At 37.0% G+C, this 20,173-nt stretch overlaps 1 protein-coding gene across 1 annotated transcript in view; it reads right to left on the bottom strand.

The window, feature by feature from the left end:
- LOC132395212 (nuclear pore membrane glycoprotein 210-like) overlaps positions 1–20,173 on the bottom strand; it is a 128,456-nt gene that overhangs the window by 32,261 nt on the left and 76,022 nt on the right. Inside the window, exons 20-27 of the mRNA XM_059971500.1 lie at positions 17,881–17,982; positions 17,675–17,803; positions 16,625–16,752; positions 11,401–11,533; positions 9,660–9,722; positions 7,739–7,918; positions 6,209–6,289; positions 1,043–1,174 (exon numbers count right to left, since the gene is read on the bottom strand). Of these exons, the coding sequence (XP_059827483.1) occupies positions 1,043–1,174; positions 6,209–6,289; positions 7,739–7,918; positions 9,660–9,722; positions 11,401–11,533; positions 16,625–16,752; positions 17,675–17,803; positions 17,881–17,982 (948 nt within the window). The remainder of the gene's footprint in view (positions 1–1,042; positions 1,175–6,208; positions 6,290–7,738; positions 7,919–9,659; positions 9,723–11,400; positions 11,534–16,624; positions 16,753–17,674; positions 17,804–17,880; positions 17,983–20,173) is intronic.

The raw sequence follows: 20,173 nt of genomic DNA, 5'->3' as shown, positions 1-20,173 counted from the left end.
AAACTGTCACAAATTGCAGGATTTCCATGCATACATACTTCAATATGGAAGTACTAAAGTTTTTATTAATGGTTCAGCATCCTTTTCAAGGCAGGCTTTTCTTTGTAGGCGTTCCCAATTTAATAAAGGAATCACTGAAGTGATGTACGTACAAACAAGTTTTACTGTAAAATACTTTGGAAATATTACATATATTGCATAAAGTGTAACCGAGTATTTAAAAGGAAGAGTAATTTCCTTTTTTACTAACTAATTTTATGTACATGTGTGCTGCTTTGGATATTCAGCATCAGCAGAATTTCTTGTGTTTATGTACATAGATTGTAATTGCTTAAAAATTTTAAAAGATAAAAGGTATATTTAAATATTTGTATTTTAGCCTTAATTTGAATGTAATATTTATTTTGGTGCATGGGAAAGTATATAAAACATTATTAAAAGTTGTGCTTCTTTTCCTTTCTGTTTTGCATATGTGAGAGTTATTGAACATCATTGCTCAACCTGCCCAATGACATCTATGTTTCTGAATGGTTGGGATCTAATTGAATTGACATCAGAACAGACACAGAAGTCAGAAAAATTAAAAAAAAATTTTTTTATAAGACATTGATTTATTTGCCTATAAAACTTTCCTTTCAAAAAACATCTAAGGTCACGATATCTCTCCAACAGGGGAATATTTGCATAAACTCCTACACATACCTAGGAAGGAAATTAAATACATTTATAAATGAGGTAGAAAATACAAGAAAAAAATATCACCCTTGACAGAGAATAAACCAAAAACTTTAAGATCTCCATTTCTTTTGAAAATGAATGTAACATATATTCTCTAATTCTGCTTAAGAAACTAAGGTTTCTTAAATATCCTGTTACCTTACAATAAAAAAAACCTGTGGAAATAGTATTTTAAAATTGGAGAATATAGCTATTTGAAGTGTTTAAAGAATGGATGTTAAGATTTTGTTTCTAAATATCAAACTAACGTCATGCACTTGATTGAATATTAGAGTATGAATATTTGAGAGAAATGACAAATTACCTCTGAGTGTCTGGTGACAAGCTCAATAACCTCCCGTTTTGTTGTTGTCCAATGAAATGTCAGACCAGGTATTCCATTACTAAAGGTAAATGGAGTCTGACAACTTGTGGTTCCTGTCACATGCACTGGTACCTGAAGAGTTAAAATGTGTCATATTTTATGGCTCTGTATCCTTATGTTTAGAAACAGAGCTTAGACTTTTATTCAATATAGAACTGATTTTGCAGTACAGCTAAGTGTTTATAGTTTTAAAGGACAAATACACGTAGCAAAATATAATTTAAAAAATAATGCAGAAGTCATCTATTTTGAAGATTTTATTGACTATTGCAAAACAGATAGAACTAATTCCAACATTATATGGAATATAAATATTTAGCATTCCATTTCACCATGAATTATTCTGATACTAAAAAATCTTTTTATAATCTATCAGTTCATATTATTGATACAAGTTGTGTTAGTGAACTGGAACTCAATAGCATAAGAACACTGGAAAATAGGAGTCGGAGTAGGCTTCCACACTGCCCTGCCATTAAGTATCAATAGAGCCTCAGCTCCCCAATCTTCAATTCCCAAATATTTCAAATTATATCTACCTTCATTTTAAATACTTCTAAAAAAACATGCAGAACTCTTTGGGGCGGAGGTCTCAAGATTCACCACTCTCTTCAAAAATAAATTTCGAAGTATCTTCATTTTAAATTATCAGCCCCTTATCTTGAAACTAAATCCTTAGAGAGAACCTCTTGATAGCAACTTTGTCATGCTCCCTGAGCATCTTATGTGTTTCAATAAGATCACTCCTTATTCTTCTAAACTCCAAAGACAAATTCAACCAGTTAAGTCACTTCTGACAGTTTGGTCCTCCCATCTCAGGCTAATAAATATGTTTTGGACTGCCTCTAATGCTACTGTATCCTTCCTTATGTAATAGGATCTAAACTGTCCACAGTATTCCAGCCTTGCTCATATACAGTTAAAATAAAACTTCCATATTGCTAAAATCCAACTACTCTGCCATAAATCCAATATGCCATTTACCCTCTGGATTACTTGCTGCACTTGCCTTGCTTTTTTGTGATTCAGGCAAAAGAATTCCTAGATCACTGCAAAATTCATTCATTTGCAGTCCTTTCCTATTTAGATAACAATCTTTCCTTTGACTCAAAAGTGCCTGACTTATTTTTCCACATTAAACTCCATTTGCCAATTTTTACCCACTGCAGTGTTTCCTCACTCACATCATAAATCACCCTTCCACCTACTGTTGTGTCATTGGCAAATTGGGTACCTTACATTCTGGCCCCTTTTCCAGATTATTAAATTAGATTAAGAGTGAATTATCGAGGTCCAAGAACTGACCCCTTGGAAACTCACTGATGCGAAAGACTTACTTATGTCAACTCTGTTTTCCTCGCTCAGCCAATTTCCAATCCATGCTGACACTTCATTATTTACCATTATAAGGGACCCAAATTTCCTTGTTATAAATAGGGTTGAAATGCGTGATGCTAGAGAACCTCAAGAGGACGTTTCTACCCAGTTTTTCAAGGCAATTCCCTTACCCATCTCTTTGCATATAGATATACAGAAATTAGGATGCTGATGAATAATGTATAAAGAACATACAACAGTTATAAGTGTATACGCTTCTTGCTGTCCTCAAAATAATTTTATTATATGAATTCAACAAGCTGGTTATTTGGATTCAATACACATTCACTACCTGAAGCCAGTAGCATTTCTCAAACCTGTGTAAATTTATTTATTTTCTATATGCAACCTTTAAATTGTAATTCAATACCATTATAGATAAAATATTGTGAAATGTAACAAAGTATCTTGTAGCACACTTTTCTAACTTAAACAATTCTGAAAGCTAAATGTCAAAAGATCTCATTTGTCTTTATTGAATTGAAATTTATGTTCCAAAGATATGAGAAATTTGATAAAAATCTAAATGTTCTCTAACTTCCCATTATCTCAAAGTCATCCAGCCCAGTGCTCATAATGCTCACTTGCTTGACCTTACTTGGTCAAGATTCAAAAGTCTTTCCTTGCCAACCCTGTGCACCCAATGGGTGACAGAACTACGTCTTCTGTTGAGGCTGTAATTTGAAGTTTTAATATGGCTCCACCTTTCAAAGACAATGTTGAATGATGGAGATCATATAAAAACAAGAAGTGTCCTAGTAACTGTGAATACTAATTAAACATGGATACATACGAGCAGTTTGAGGTATCAGATATCTGATGCAGATTAAAGCAGAGAAGCATGGTATTTTGAGAGGAAGAATACCATTTTTTACAGAAAAATGTAAAAGGAACAGCATGGAGTTTGGGAGGTTCAGGTAAACAAATCTTTAAAAGTAGAAAGGCAGGTTGATAAAAACAAGACAGCAACACAGATATAAAGGGTTTTGGATACCTTAATTTAGGAAAAGTATCTTAGCTGTTGAGAGAGCACAGAAAAGATTAACTGAAATGATAGGAGATATGAATGGAAGATCTTGTCCTGAGAATAGAGAAGGTTAAAGGAAAATCCCTAAGAAGTTCAAAATCATGAAAATATGTAAAATCTACCTTTATTATTGATGTTGAGAGGGCATAAGCTTAAGATCATCAACAAATGAACCAAGGGGAAGTTTAAAAACAGACATTTATTTAAAAACAGACTGAAATATTAAAATGCTCTGGAAGCAGATTTTATAACATCTTCATAGCACAGATAATGCCAAAGATCATATGTGAGAAATAAACAAAGGGGGCAGGATTAAATATTTCAGAGAACTAGCCTCTTCCTTTCTTGTAAAATGCTGTGATTCACAATGCAAAAAATATTAACTAGAAATTTATCCTGGGCTGTTATCAATAAATTATAGAACAATATTAGTGGGTTGTACTCTACCTGTGAAGTTAATTCCATTTATTTCAATGGTTGCAGTGTGAATTTCCAGGGCAATTGTGTTGTATTATGTACTTTTGCATTGAGAAATAATTAATTTTGTTTTGAGCATATTTTTAAAAAATGAATGTGAACAAAGATATTACTAACAACAAGTTATTTTGTTTGGAATACTATAACTTTTCCCTCTGTCTCTGCCAGCAGATGAATTGCTTATGTCACCATGTTCCCAAATGAAATTACAGACTTCACGGTAAGTTATTTTCTTTCTTGGAATTGCAGTCCACAAGGAGTACAAGAACTATAGGAGAGTGACCACTGATAGCTTCTCAACTAGAGCAAGTAATAAGGGGCAGTGATTGTGCCCAGCTCAATGCTGGTCAAACTCCCCTCAGCAATAATTGTGAAGTTAGTTAATGGTAGATTTACATTGGTGTGTGTTATTCATGTACTAAATTCCCAATGGAAATAAAGTATTCAGGCAAGTTATTCGAGATTGTTCAGAAGTTATAGAATAATGTGAATATAGCAGATATTGGGAGGACACACCAGGGTAGGACTTGCAAAGTGAACACTGGCAGTGAGGAGTTTAATGGAACAAAGGGATCTAAGTGTACAGATTCACTTTGTGAAGAGGTGTCACAGATAAATATAGTCATAAAGAGAGAGTTTCTGGTACATTAACATTCATAAATCATATTATTGAATACAGGTATTATTGAATACAATTATGTTGAACTTTCTTAAGGTATTGGTGAGGCCATATTTGGAAAATAATAAGCAGTTCTGGAAACCTCACTACAGGAAAGATACCTATGAGATTGAAAGAGTATAGAGAAAATTTACAAAGGTTGTTGCTGGATCCTGAGGACCTGAGTTACAGGGAAAAGTTGAATAGGTTCAAAGAATCAAAGTACATTTATTATCAAAAGAATGTATAAATTATACAACCTTGAGATTTGTTTGCTCACAGATGGCCACAAAGCAAGAAACCCAAAAGAACCCAGTTAAAGAAAAAAATAAAAATAAAAATAAAAGATCCACACCCAATACACAAGAGAAATAAAAACACACATCATGCAAACAACTGAAATGAACAAGACAACAATCTGAGCCAAAAACGGAGTCCTGAGATCTGAACTGCCTGGAGTAGGCCCAAAACCTTGCTTATCAGTTCACCATATTAGTTTGCATGGAGCACAACAGTCAGGGAAATCTTCATAGAGTCAATGCCATAGAGAGAGAGGTGTGACCATTACGAAGAACTAGTGAAATCGACTCTCCGAATCCCGACACCTTGTCTTTTCAATCCACCTGGGCCGACTTTTAAATTGACCAAACAATGGAACAGAGAAAGACTATGGCGCCCTGGAGAGAGGCTCTCGCCCCTGATCTGGGCCAGTGTTTAAATTGTCTATACAATGTATCATACCTTGCACGAGGCTGCAGCATAAAGCTCGCTCGGCCTAGACCACGACACTCAGCAACTCGCCCTGGGTCTAGATTTCACCACCCAGTTCAAAGTCTCTCTCAAGCTCTTCAAATAAGCTTGGCACCCTGAGCAATCCAACCTTGCACTGGGCCAGCTGCATGGGCACCAAATCTCCTATGTCTGGGCCCCCAAGTTCTCCTTTCATTGCCCAGAGTGATCCAACCTCCCACCTGGACTAGCTGTCCGGGGATCAGAACTCCATCTACAATGATTCTGCCACACACCATCTTGGCTCATCCTTCAAACTCACCTCGCCATTTCCAGTGATGTTTTTAGTCAGATTTCTTAATTATTTGACTATCAGAAAGCTGTCACACACGTTCAGTAGCGCCATCTTAACTGGCAAATACTTTATTCTTTGGAGTGTGGGAGAATGAGGAGAGATTCGAAAGAGGTATACAATATTACGAGGAATATCAATAGGATAAATATAAGCAGGATTTCCACTAAGTTTGGGTGAGCTTAGAACTGGAGGTCAGAAGTTAAGGGTAAAAGATGAAATATTAAAGGGGAAGCTGAGTGGTGTAAATGTGGAACAAGCAACCTGCAGAAGTAGTGGATGAGGATTCAATTACAACATTTAAGAAACGTTTGGATATACAATCGGATGCAAAGACATGGAAGGCTATGATTCAAGTATAGCTGAATGGATCTGGGCAGAATAACAGTTTGGCATGGACTAGATGGGCCGAAGGGCCTGATACTGTGCAGTATTGCTCTTTGACGCTATTTAATTGTAAGTATACGAGAAGATTAAACTCTATACCTGAGTTCCAGTCTGCAGTCTAGTTATTGGAGCATGGATTTTTATCCCCTTTAGCTGAATCACTTCTACAGACACTTCATCCTTTTTGCCAAAAAAATTTGACAAATTATTTGAGTTATTGACAAAATTTAATTTCATATTCAGCCTGTTGTAAATTGTTAGTTAATCTATGTAGATTTCCATAGGCATATGCATGTCCAAACCAACTTAAAATATTGTTCACATACTATTTAATAAATAAGCATTCTGGTTCATATTGACAATCCCTCTCCTCAGAATTGTAGTGGCATTGTATAGTCACAAAAGGGCAGAAAAACAGAAGATAGCCATTACTAAATACATAAGGGTGACAAATTGCTGTATATGTGCAGTACAGCATGATTTCATTTGTGACTGGGGTTTGGAATTTTTTTAGAGTGGAAACTAAGAATAATCTGTGGGCAACTGATGACCTTTAAAATATAGCTGTTCTTCCAGCAGCTTAACAAATGTCTAGCCTTTAGGTTAAGAGCCTTGGCTGGAGCCATCATTGCTATTATCAAATTTACATTGTGCACAGCCTGATATTAGACCTGGCTGCTTTGCGAATATTCCCAGATTTCAATTTCATGTCCTAGATCTTATGCTTACATAAGGGCTGAAAAACAATTAATGTATGGTTAGGTCTCCAATTTCCATGATAAAAACAATGAAGATTTAAAGAAATTTACCTTTCAGTTACTCTCTTTATTTTACTGTGGATCGCTGCTACAAATTAGACACAGTATTTGCAATGTTAATATACTAAATCTCTAATGACTGAAAATCACCTATTTATTAATTATCATTTGAAAGCATTGGTAACCTTGGACAGTAAAATATCTGTTATACAGTATCAATGTAGCTGAAACACAGAGGTCAATTAGGATACACTTTCTGCGCCAATCTACTGCAAGGTTTGCTCTAAGCCACTTAATCAGCTTCCTATTTTTGAAATGAGTCAGTCACATTCTTCAGATCATCAAAACACAAATCAAATTGAAAAAAAATGGCATTTCACTATGAGAGATGAGTATAATTTCTGCAGAGAAATGACAAGAAGTTAAGTTTTTTAAAAAGTGGTATTTATTCTGGATATAACCTAAGAGTCATAATTTAGATAACCTTTCTAAACTTCTATACAAATTCTTGAGGGGAAAGTAATTTGCCAGAGTTCAGGGGAACAGCTAGGGAATGGGAATGATACGATTGCTCTCCAGAGTACAGGCATGGGCTCATTTTGGACTGATTGGTGTCCTGTATTATTATGATTTTACAAAAGATAATTTTCATGATAGTGTTGTGTAAAATTGAATGCAAACATTCCAGTAACAAAAAATTGGAAAATCTAAAGTGACTCACTTGTTTTTGATTTGGGAAAAAAATTGCAATGAGCCTCTAATGCATAAAACAAATAATATATATTAACCACAAGTCAATATATATTTTAAACGCTGGGTATTTGGGTAGACACATGCTTTATAGCAAATTCAAAGGCAAAAATAGCATTACCTGAGAGAAAACAACCACTCTTCCTGTGTCATCACCAACAGCCTGGACAATACCAGTCACTTTTGCAGTTCCTACTGCCAAGGCAGTAAGCTGTCCTAATGTATTTACTTTAGCAATAGTATTGTTATTAATGGAGAAATAAATATTGGACTGTGGTTGTGGACCACCTTCAGGCATCACCTGCAATTAATTGCAACAAAATTAGCAAATGCATTGTGCTTGTAAAGAATTGTCAAAAGTAATTTCATGTAACTAACTAGAAAAGTACTCTTTTTGATGCAATACACTTTTGGATATACGAATGAGAGTCCCACTATAATTTAAAAATAAAGCAGCCAGTTTCTAACAAACTTTCCTATTGCTCATTGTGTATTTCTTTCCCTTTCCTTCAAATCCTGTTGGCTGTACATCAGCTTCAAGCTTACTCGAGGCAGCACAATTCTTCCCACATCTCATTCTTGATTATTACTCTGTTATACAAACTCAACCTCAAATGTGTACTAATTCTCTGCAGCTTGACCTGCTGAGTTTCTCCATCGGTTCGTTGTTTTTTTAAAAATTTTCTCTCCAGATTCCAGCATCTGCAGTCTATTAAGCCTCCAATGCTTTAAGACGCTTTGGCTAACTCTAAGATGGAAACAACTTGCTAGGTCTTCTGTGCGTATTAGTAATTGGTTGACAATTAATTATTGTCGCATATACAGAGATACTATGAAAAGTATTAGTTTACATATTATCCAGACAGATCATTCCATATACAAGTACAACAAAAGAAAATAAACAAAATACAGAACTGTTATAGGGAAAGAGCAGCGCAGGTAGACAGTTAAAGTAGAAGGGCCATGAAGAGGTAGATTGAGTAATCAAGAATTTATATTCATCTTTATCATCCGAGGTGTCTATTCAAGAGCCTTATAAGAGTGGGATAGGAGCCATCCATGAGCCTGGTGAAATGTGTTCTTAAGCTTTTGTATCTTTTGCCTGATGGGATGGAGGGAGAAGAGTAATGGCCAGGGTGGAAGGGTCCTGGATTATATTAGTTGCTTTCCTGAGGCATTGAGAAGTATAGACAGAATCAATGGAAAAGAGGCTAGGCTGCATTCACATCTCTGCAATTTTTTGCAGTTTACATCCAAGCCTTGGAAGCTTTGGATGAGCCCAAAGATGACTATTACTTCAACCATGGAAAAAAATCCTTGTCCTCACCTCAAAGCAGGAGAGAGACCCATCCTCCTGGATGACCTTCTGTCCAGGTTAAGAAGTGGCATACCACTTTGACGAACTGTGATTCTCAAACAGGATTGCAAAAGGCCAATTTCTTGTTTGATAATTTCTCTCGACAAAATGCTTAGAGCATGACATTGTCACATGAACACCTTGCCAAAGGAACAAGCATAAGTGAAGGACTGCAAGGGATCTATGTACATCACCTGCCCCATGACAAGTGCTGATGGTTGCTGGAGCAGCTATTTCTTAGTTAGCTGTTATCTTCCTCAACCCAGCTGCAAAATCTTAGTAAGTAACAGAGGCAATGTTGCAAAAAGATCAATATCTAAACTCTCAAAGACATCAATATGCCTCACTGATAATTTGTCAACTCTTACCTTGCAGTAATGGTGAAGTGTCCAGTTTATAGGCTTCCCTGAATTCTGTTATATTTGATATCTGTTAGGAAACTTTTGGATTCTCACCCAGAACTGAAGTGATGAGAATGACTGGGAAATCACGGAGCTAGTTAATCATGAAAATTCCAAGCACTACAGATCCACACATTAAGATTCTCAACTATTCTGAATCTACGTTGGCTCTCAGTTCTTTGCATGCTACAATATTATGCTATTATTTAAAAACATTTAGTTTCATGTCATAGATAACTTCTGCATTTGTGCAATAAATAAGCAATCTGATCGGTTCTGCTAACCTGTATCATACCACCAATGATCAATGTCATCCTCCGTGGGATTAGTCTAAAAGGTGGAAATACCTGAAGCCAAAGAAAATTGCAGTTTAGTATGATGTGAGATATGCAATATATTACAAAGCCTGACTAATCCTTATTTTTTTAAGCATGAGAAAATATGATGTATCCAATTTATTAAAATATACATTATACAGCATTCATATCTTTAAGAAAGCAACATGGCTTTTTGACACTAAGATCAAAAGGACAATTGCCAAATTAGAACCCTAATCGTGAGGTTGAATTTGGCTTCAGACTCTAAAAATCAATAGGGCAATAAAAGCAAATACTGTCATACCTCAAAAATAGCTCCTTTAAAAATCTTAATTTCCCTTTACCATGTACTATTTTAATCAACACTTGGGCAAAATATTGTATTTTATAACTGTAATGCTTTCATGAAATGTATTTTTTTCAGCAACTGGTCTGTCATCTGTAGCTTTCAATTTGCTCTTCTACATATAAACAAAAATTAAAATACTGTGAACACTGGAAGTCTGAAATAAAACACAGAATTCTAGAAATAGCCAGGTCAAACAGTGACTGGGCAGACGTCTGAAGATCAGGATAAAATGGTTTGTAGAGAGTATAATAGCTGGTATATGGTCCTTCCACATCCCTGCCTCTATACTCCCTTAAAGCTTATTATATCTCAGATATTCTCCAGCTATGATATAGGACTATCAACCTGTAACTTTAACTCCTTCTTCCTTCATAGATGTAATCTGAATGCTAACATTCCTTGCCTTTATCATTTCTAGAGCTGAATTCCTGTAAAAACTCTGAAGAGTACTTGGGTGGAAATTTGGCCAGTTGGAATCCTAGCCAATGTTCTGTTTTTAGCCAGTTTACTAATACAGTATAGCAAAATTGCTACCAATACGTTAGTCATTGTAACAAAGGGGTATAATATAATGAGTTAAATACCCCCTGAAATACAAAATCTCTATCTGTGATGCCCCATCAATAACTCTCGGAGATAGGAAGTGAACGATAGGCTACGATTAGCAGCAAAAGGGACCACGACATCTCGGAGACTGAGGGAGGAGCAGTGCCCCAATCGTCTTTATACAGGGGTTTGTGGGAGGAGCCACAGGAGCAGTCAGCAGAGGGGTGTGTCCAGACAGGTATACATAGTTGACCACAATCTGCTACCAGAAAATACAGGGAATTCAACAAAGATTTTTTTCTAAATTAGCACAACCAGGATTCCTAACAAAAAAAATGCAAGGAAATCATTAAAAAAGAGGTGTCCATTAATGTAGTCCCATTCCTACTAAATGACTACATCCAGGACCAATACCTGGCATCTATCATGAGAGAAAAATTAGATGATGACTCATGTATTGGTTCTGTCATTATTTGCAGGCTGTAGGACATTGAAGGAGCAGTTAGCAGTTTTCAGTTCAGCAAAGGGCAAATGAGACCCCAAATCTCATTACTACTGCTATTATCACTTGGCAAAATAATGGAGGAAAAAATGTGCCTTTAGCTTTAGAAGCAAGTTTGTGACAGTACCACAAGCAAAATCAGTGACCAAGATACTGTTACTCTGCTGTACAAAGAGAGTGACATGCAAACTCCGCAAAACATTCTCAGCTAAATCCAATGCTTTCTGGCTCAGTAGCTAAAGCAGATGTATAGGCAGATGCCAAATCTAGCTAACTTTCATTAATAAAATGTGAAAGAAAGACACACTTACCTCAATTTGATGTGGAGCAGAGCTCAGTTTTCGACCATTTTTGTCCCTGACACTTGCTACAAGAGTTGTTTGCCCTAAGGTCATAGCTCTCATCATGTAACTTGCAGCACGTTTATCCAGGTTAGTCATTGGTCTGAAAAATTTTTTTTTAATTAAGGAAGTATTTGTACAAACGTTTGTACTTTATTACATATTCCAACACTTTCTCAGAACTACAAACAGCATCAAGTACAATTCTTTGGTAAGGACTATTTGAGGGAATGCATCAATACACAACCACCATTAGTGCAATTGATATTGAATTGTGTAACTGGCTGGAAGAAAAGAAAATTTGCTTATATGCAGGAAATCCATGTCCAACCTTTCAACTGATGATCTTCCTAAAGCTCTAACAGTTCTATGGTGCAGGTAACAAACTTTTTCAGTTGTATTTTGTTAAAAGTAATCAGTATATGGCACTCATGTACCTTGCGAAAGAAAACAAATTATGAACCATGAATACTGGAATTTACTGAATTCATAACATTACACTGTGCAGTTCTCTAATGACCTAATAAACTGGAAAACGTATATTCTCCCTCTATCCTTTACCCATTATTTCTCTTTGATCTCACTTCCGTTTCCCATTTACATTTTTAACTTGTTTCACTCTTGTGCATTTGTTTCTTTCTCTCAAATTACTGTTAGAATTTCTCTTCTTTTACTTCCTGCATGAAACTTTAATTTGTTTCTCTCTACCTTTTCACATTCCTTTTACTCTTTGTCTTTCTTGTCTAAAATATGTGGAATACTAGTTCAATTGTAGAGTTGCTGCCTCACAGCTTCAATTAATGAAGTAGTTATTAAATGGCAGACCTAGGATCTTGTTACGAGGTAGAGAACTTGGGTAAAAAAGCTTTTAAATCAGGAAATAAATAACTGGCAAAAATGTATTGAAATACACATCTGCTTGATTTGAAAATGAAATTATTAGTAGCATTAAAGAGATGAATATATCTTTTGAAAGAAATACAGAAGAGTACAGTACAGTACAGCACAGGAACAGGCCCTTCAGCCTCAAAGCTAAATTAGTAATCAAAACCAGCTAAATTAATCCCGTCTGTATACACAATGTCCATATCATTCCATTTCCTGTATATTTTAAGAGCCTCTTCAACATTTCTATCACATTTTCTTCCACCACCAATAGCCACTCATCACTCTAAAAAAAGAACTAGCCTTGCACATCTTCTTTCAACTTACCACCCCACTCCCATCTTAAATGCATTCCCTCTGGTATCAGATACTTCAATACTGACTGTCTATGTTACTCGTAATTTTAAAAGCTTTTATTAGGTCACTGCACATCTTCTACTGTTCCAGAGAAAACAACCTAAATTTGTTCAGCCTCTCCTTGGAAGTCCCTTAATCCAGGCAGCAACCTCTTCTGCAGCCTCACCAAAGCCTTAACATCTTTCCTATAATGGTGCAACCAAAACTGAATGCAATACTCCAGATGTGGTCTTGAACACATTTCCTCGACTAATAAAGGTAGGCATGCTATACGTCTTCTTTACCATCCTATCAATTTATCTAGCCAATTACAAGGAGCTATGGACATGGACATAAAAGCCCTCTGCATGTCAACATTGTTAACGATCTTGCCATTAACAGCGTGCTATTCTTTACATTTGATCTCCCAAAATGAAAAACTTCACATTTGGCCAGGTCAAGCACTTTCCGCCATCAGATTCCAAACCCATTATTGCATTATTTATTTTTTGTAATATATAGATCTACTCCAACACCACCAATCTTCATATCATTGACAAACTTAGTACCCCATCCACTTAAAGTTTTCATCCAGGTCATTTTCACATGTCACAAACACCAAAGTTCCCAGTATGGACCTCTGTGGATCACCATAGTGACAGACCTTCAGCTAGAACAAGTCCCATTCACCACTACCCTCAGTTTTCATCAATCATCTTCGTTAGCTCCTTGAAAAACCCAAGGTAAAAATGAAAAGGTTAGCTATATTTGTCATATATACACTGAAACATCGAAATATAAGTGAAATGCTTTTCTTTTGCGTTGAGAGAAGAGTTGGCCAGAACTGACTGGAAAAGAACACCAGCAGGAGCAACAGCACAGCAGCAATGGCTGGAATTTCTGGAAGCAATTCCGAAGGCACAGGGTATATATTTCTCAAAGAGGAAGAAATGTTCAAAAGAAAAGATAACACAACCGTGGCTAACAAGATAAGTCAAAACCAACATAAAAGCCAAAGGGAGGGCATATAATACAGCAAAAAATAGTGGGAAGTTAGAGGATTGGGAAACTATTAAAAACCAACAGAAGGCAACTAAAAAAGTCATTAAGGTAAAAGTAAAAGTAAGTTAGTCAACAATATTAACTAGTATACCAAAAGTTACTTCAGATGAATAAAGTGTAAAAGACAGGTGAGAGTGGGTATTAGATGATTGGAAAATGATGCTGGAGAGGTAGTAATGGAGGGCAAGGAAATAGATGACAAACTGAGTAAGTATTTTGCTTCAGTCTTCACTGTAGAAGACACTTGCAGTATGGTGGAAGTTCCAGGCATCAGAGGTTTGAAGAGTGTGAAGTTACCATAGCTAAACAGAAGGTTCTTAGGAAGCTGAAAGTTAAGTCACCTGGACCAGATGGAGTATGCCCCAGTGTTCTGAAAGAGGTGGCTGAAGAGACTGTGGAGGCATTAGTACTGATCTTTCAAGAATCACTAGATTCTAGAATGGTTCCGGAAGACTGGAAAATTGCAAATGTCACTCCACTCTTCAAGAAGGGAGAGAGGCAGAAGAAAGGAAACCTTAGGCCAGTTAGTTTGACCTCGGGGTACTTTGAGGCACATGATAAAATAGGCCTTAGACAGAATAGTTTCCTCAAGGAAAAGTCTTGCCTAACAAATCTTTTGGAATTCTTTGATATAGTAACAAGGCTGATATTGTGTACTTGGATTTTCAGAAGGCCTTTGATAAGGTGTCACACACAAGGCTGCTTAACAAGTTATGAGCCTATGGTATTATAGATTCTAGCATGGATAAAGCAGTGGCCAAAAGTGGGAATAAAGGGAGCCTTTTCTGACTGGCTGCCACTGAGTAGGGGGTCTGTGCTGGGACCAATTATTTTTACTTTATTTGTCAGTGATTTGGATGATGGAATTAATGGTTTTGTTGCAAAGTTTGCAGACGCTATGAAGGTAGATGGAGGGGCAGGTAGTTTTGAGGAAGTTGAGAGGCTACAGAAGGATTTAGACAGCTTAGGAGAATGGGCAAAGAAATGGCAGATGGAATACAGTGTCAGGAAATGTATGGTCATGCACTTTGGTTGAAGAAATGAAAGGGCTGACCTTTTTCTAAATGGAGAGAAAATACAAAGCAGGTGCAAAGGGACTTGGGAGTCCTTGTGCAGATTCCCTAAAGGTTAATTTGCAGGTTGAGTCTGTGGTGAGGAAGGCAAATACAATGTTAGCATTCATTTAAAGTGGACTAGAATATAAAAGCAAGGATGTAATGCTGAGACGTTTTAAAACACAGGGGAAGCCTCATTTGGAGTAGTGTGAGCAGGTTTGGGCCCCTTATCTTAGAAAGAATGTGCTGAAACTGGAGAGGGTTCAAAGAAGGTTCACGAAAATGATTCCAGGTTTGAATGGCTTGTCACAGGAAGAGCGTTTAATGGCTCTGGGCTGGTATTCACTGGAATTCAGAAGAATGAGGAGTGACCTCATTGAAACGTGTCAAATGATGAAAAACCCTTGATAGAGTGAATATGAAGAGGATGTTACCTTTGATGGGAGAGTCTAAAACCAAAGGACACAACATCTGAATAGAGGGGCATCCTTTTAGAATGGAGATAAGGAGGAATTTCTTTAGCCAGAGACTGATGAATCTGTGGAATTCTTTGCCACAGGCAGCTGTGGAAGCCATCTTTATGTATATTTAAGGCAGAGGTTGATAGATTCTTGATTGGTCAGGGCATGAAGGGATACGGGAAGAAGGCAGGAGACTGGTGCTGAGAGGAAAATTGGATCAGCCATGATGAAATAGTGGAGCAGACTCGATGGATCAAATGGCCTAATTCTGCTCCTATATCTTATAGTCTTATGTCAAATATCAACTTGCCCAGAACAGCTGTTCCCAATTAATTCTCCCTAGTTCCTGCAAATACTCTCATTGTTTGCCCTGTTCAAATTTAATGCTCTCCTGCAAGGCTCATACTTGTCTTTATTTACAGGTATCTTAAAACTTAGGAGCTGTGATCACGATTCCCTTAATGTTCTCTTAATGAAAGATCAATCAGCTGGCCAGGTCATTACCCAACATCAGATCTACTATGACCCCCCCCCCCCCACTCCTCTTGTGGGACTATTTACCTATTGATTTAAAACTCTTGTGGGTGCACCTAAAAAAATTCTTCCCCATCTAAATCCCAGTCTATATTAGGGAAATTGAAGTCACCCACTGCAATAACCCCTGTTGTTTTAACAGCTTTGCCTAATCTGCCTACACATATGTCCTGGGGACTTCTGGAGATTCTGTAGTATAATCCCATCAGGTTGAATGCACATTTCTTATTTTTGAATTCTACCCATATGGGAAGATCCTTGTATTATGTTGCTTCTGAGTGCAGGGATTTTATCCCTGTTTAATAGCCCAACTCCACCCACCTCCAGTCTTTTACCTCTTCTCAATCTTTTTCTAAAGCTAGAAACACTGGAATATTAAACTGTAATATTGAAATCAGGTTTGTGAGTCTAGCAAGAGAGACGAGAAATGCTAACTGCAAATCAGTATACTAATCATTATTTACAAACAGTAAAAACATTCATGATCTTCAAGTTACAGAAACTACAAAGATGAATATTCAACTAATGTATTTAGTTAAAGCACGAGCAGCGCATAACTTCCCAATGGCCAATTGTGCCACTTGCCTTAAACAAAGGAAGAGAGGGAACCTCCTACATGTGCTCTCTATATACCTAGGATATTTGAAACTGGATACCAACCTGCTAACCAATGGGAAAATCAGCTGCAGTTTCTAAACAAACCAATTATGACAGAAGCTACTTTCAACAATCAGAATAAGCCCCCATCTCCCACAAGACATAAGCAGCCATTCAAATATATACAGTATCTTTTGTCTGGTGTACTTAAGAAGTCTACCTAAAATTGATTTTTTAAATAACTGAATATGGCTTTGTACTTACTCTAAGGTGACAATTGGGGAAGCTGCCTGTAGGGTTATATTCATGAACTTGAAGTATCTGCTCAGAAAGAATTTCTTGAAGAAGTCCAGGACTCTCACGTTTACTACAGCAGATTTTCCAATTTCAATCTGAGGAAAAATTAGGCAATGAAATAACTTATTTATTTACTGCCTCATCTGCATTTTTCAAACATTCTCCCCCTTAAATTCTTTTGGAGCCTCCCCTACAAAAAGTTGTACAAATTATGTACCACAAAAAGTAGTGGATCCCTCCCCACCATTGAGTACATTTACACATAGCGTTGTCACAGGAAAACAGCATCCATCATCAGGGATGCCCACCACCCAGGTCATGCTCTCTTCTTCTTGTTGCCATCAGGAAGAAGGTACAGGGACATCAGGACTCACAGCACCAGGTTCAGGAACAGTTCATACGGCTCAACTATCAGGGTCTTGAACCAGAAGGGATTACTTCACTTGCGCCATCAATGAACTATTCCCACAATCTCTGGAGTCACTTTCAAGGACTCTTCATCTCATGTTCTTGATATTTAACATTAATTTGCTCATTCATTCATTTATTTGTTATTATTTTCTTTCCTTTTGCACAGTCTGTTGTCTTTTACACACTGGCTGTCTGCTCTGTTGATCTGCTCTTTTATTGATTCTATTATGGTTATTGGATTTATTGCATATGCCCGCAAGAAAATGAATCTCAGGTCTGTATATGGTGACATATATGTACTTTGATAATAAATTTATTTTGAACTTTGGATATGAGCCTCTTTATCAAGACACACTGTAAATTCAACTGATCTTGGAACCAGAAATTTCAGTTTAGCAGGTTTCCACAATGGACTGAATGGCTTCTTTCTGCCCTGCTAGGATTCTATGTGACTCTCAAGAAATTAACAGGCAAACCTTGAATATAATTGTGATGTTCTTGAAGATTTAGATGTGAAAATATACCTTTAATTTGGTCAAAAATTAACCAATCGTTCAGACGAAGTAGGAGAGTAGTATTATGCATTTCACAGTCCATTATCCTTACCTTATGAATAAGATCCAACTCAACGTCCAATATACCTGATACATGGATCTGTGCTCTGGCTGGACCTTTACAGGTCAGGCAAAGGTCATATGCTTTCACTGTCACCACTCCAGGATTCAGTGGCCTTATCTGCAGCAACAAGTGTTATCAGTATCAACATAGTCAATAAAGGTAAAGATAAGTGTTTTCTATAACTTGATACTAACTTGTACATAATTTTTGGCTTCTATATATGTGCTCGTCAAGATCTCAGAGTCTGTGGTATTAATGAAAAAATATCCCGAGCCTTCACTTAAGTAAATCACTTCCTAAAGAAAAACAAAATGAAAGTTATTGAGTTTGCTTCATTTGCTGATAGAACATAGAACATAGAAATTTATAGCACATTACAGGCCCTTTAGCCCACAATGTTGTGCCACAAGTAACCTACTCTAGAGACTGCCTAGAATAATATGCAGATATCTGATATGCAGATTTAATCCATATTTTTTTCATAAAGGAACAAACTCACACAATGTTGTTCTATAGTAAATTACCAGGGATTTTTAAGATGATTCTTTTGAAGAGGGAGAAATGGACAATTCTTTAATTTAGTGGCTCCTCACATTCCTGTGTTCTCCAACTATATCAGCTGAGTGTAGACATAAAGAGAGTCACACATATGGAAAATGTTATGGGTCTCCTGTAATGGCATTTTTTTAACCTGACCCAGTCTGGGTGTATCCTGCAGTACACACCATCAAGCATGCAGACTGCATTGCTGATTGGTGCATGCTACACAACCTTGGCAATAAAGTACCACGGTCAGTGCTGAAAGAGGAAGGACAAGGAGACTCGGAGATCAGGGACTTGAAGCAGAACTTGTACAGCAGTAGAAGCTGGAAAAATAATATATATTAGTTTTTTTTGACAGGGGATTACCGTGGCTTAGCATCGTCCATTTCAGCTCCTGGCCAAGTTGAGGAAGCAGGAATTAGCTTTGAAAAATAAAAACTCTTATGCAAACCAAATAAAACCTTCCCTATTATAATCCTTAACAAGACAGTACACTGATTATCATCCAAGAGAGTGCAGATGTGTAAAATCCACTCATATTCTATAATGCAAGGCTAACTACACTGAATAGAACATTAACGATGGTCCCTTGACCTAATGATCTGAATAGTTTTGATAAAACCTCTGTTTTCTAATGAGCAGTATCGTTTGAACAGAAATCACCTCTGCATACAATATATTAATTTGGAGATTCCCCACTCTGCAAATCTAAATATTGATCAAGTTTTGAATCCTTAGGACTACCATGGGATAAGGAATTGAATGATAAACATCTATCTCAGACGTCCTTACTTCTGCACAGGGTGCAAAGTTACGCAGCCTGATACCTTCCTCCTTCATAATATTGTACCTGGGTTTTGATGTCCTAATGCAATGCTCCCAACGTAACTGCAGTATGAATGCTGCTCCCTTTCACTGAGACTGCTTAGATGCCCTTGAGGATCCTTCTCAGGGCCAAATGAAGCAGTCTAGGATTGCTGGTTGTTAGGCACACACCGTCCAGCTTGAGATATTGTAGTAGGAGATTGTTAATCACATGAGAGATGGCATCAATGTACTGAAAATGAATTTCATGCTAACTGTCTGAGAACTGGATGGACAAAAGTACAATGATCTGCTAGCATACCGACTGCCCTACTATTGTTTCAAACTTCAGAACCAGAATTTATCTGGTTGACAGATTCTGAATCACAGATGTCCTTGTTGTCTCCACTTTCCTCCTTGGAATCAGCTCTCTGTCCAATCTAAGCAGGACCTTGCTCATGAGTAAGAAGTAGATATGTGCATGTATGCGGATGCATGTCGGAGAAGTGTCCATGACACTACAATTGTAGTGGAACAACCTGCCATCTCTTTGTTCATGCAGAAAAGTTGGTTGCTAATGTGCATCATCCCTCTGTCCCTAGAGTACCGCTAATTGCCTATGGGTTGCACAGGTAGGAAAGCAGCAACCTGATAACAAATGGTATATTGCTATTTTCTGAGAACAGAGATCTCCTCACAAATGTCATCCTCCTGTTCATTTGAAGCCATAACCATACTCCCTGGTGGCATAATATTGTCTATTTAGAGCTTCAAATCTTTACCCCCTACTGAGAGAAAAGGTGGTCCATCTGTCCAACCAACAACCTCTCAATCTCAACCTCTTTCCATGCAATCCTATCTCTTTCATGTGCCTGAATTAGAGATGTTCAGTCCCTGCTGCTTGCTGTTTTATCACCAACCTAGACAAGGGTAAATTTAAGGTGGAAAAGTGATCTATCAACCAGCACATCTTTGTCAGGTGAGAGGAGAAAAATGGCTGCAAGATGCTCCCATGAAATAGATATTAGATCCTCAGATAAATCATGGTTAAACAGCATTAGAGAAAAAAAAAATGTGCAGCGTTTGCTTTTGCATCCACTACAACTCCATCTACAGTTGTGGTTTTGTGCTAAGTGCTTG

This window comes from Hypanus sabinus, chromosome 6, assembly GCF_030144855.1.
Source record: "Hypanus sabinus isolate sHypSab1 chromosome 6, sHypSab1.hap1, whole genome shotgun sequence".
NCBI classification, from domain to species: Eukaryota; Metazoa; Chordata; class Chondrichthyes; order Myliobatiformes; family Dasyatidae; genus Hypanus; species Hypanus sabinus.
The sequence above is the reverse complement of the archived record's forward strand: the minus strand, read 5'-3'. Positions and strand labels throughout refer to the sequence as shown.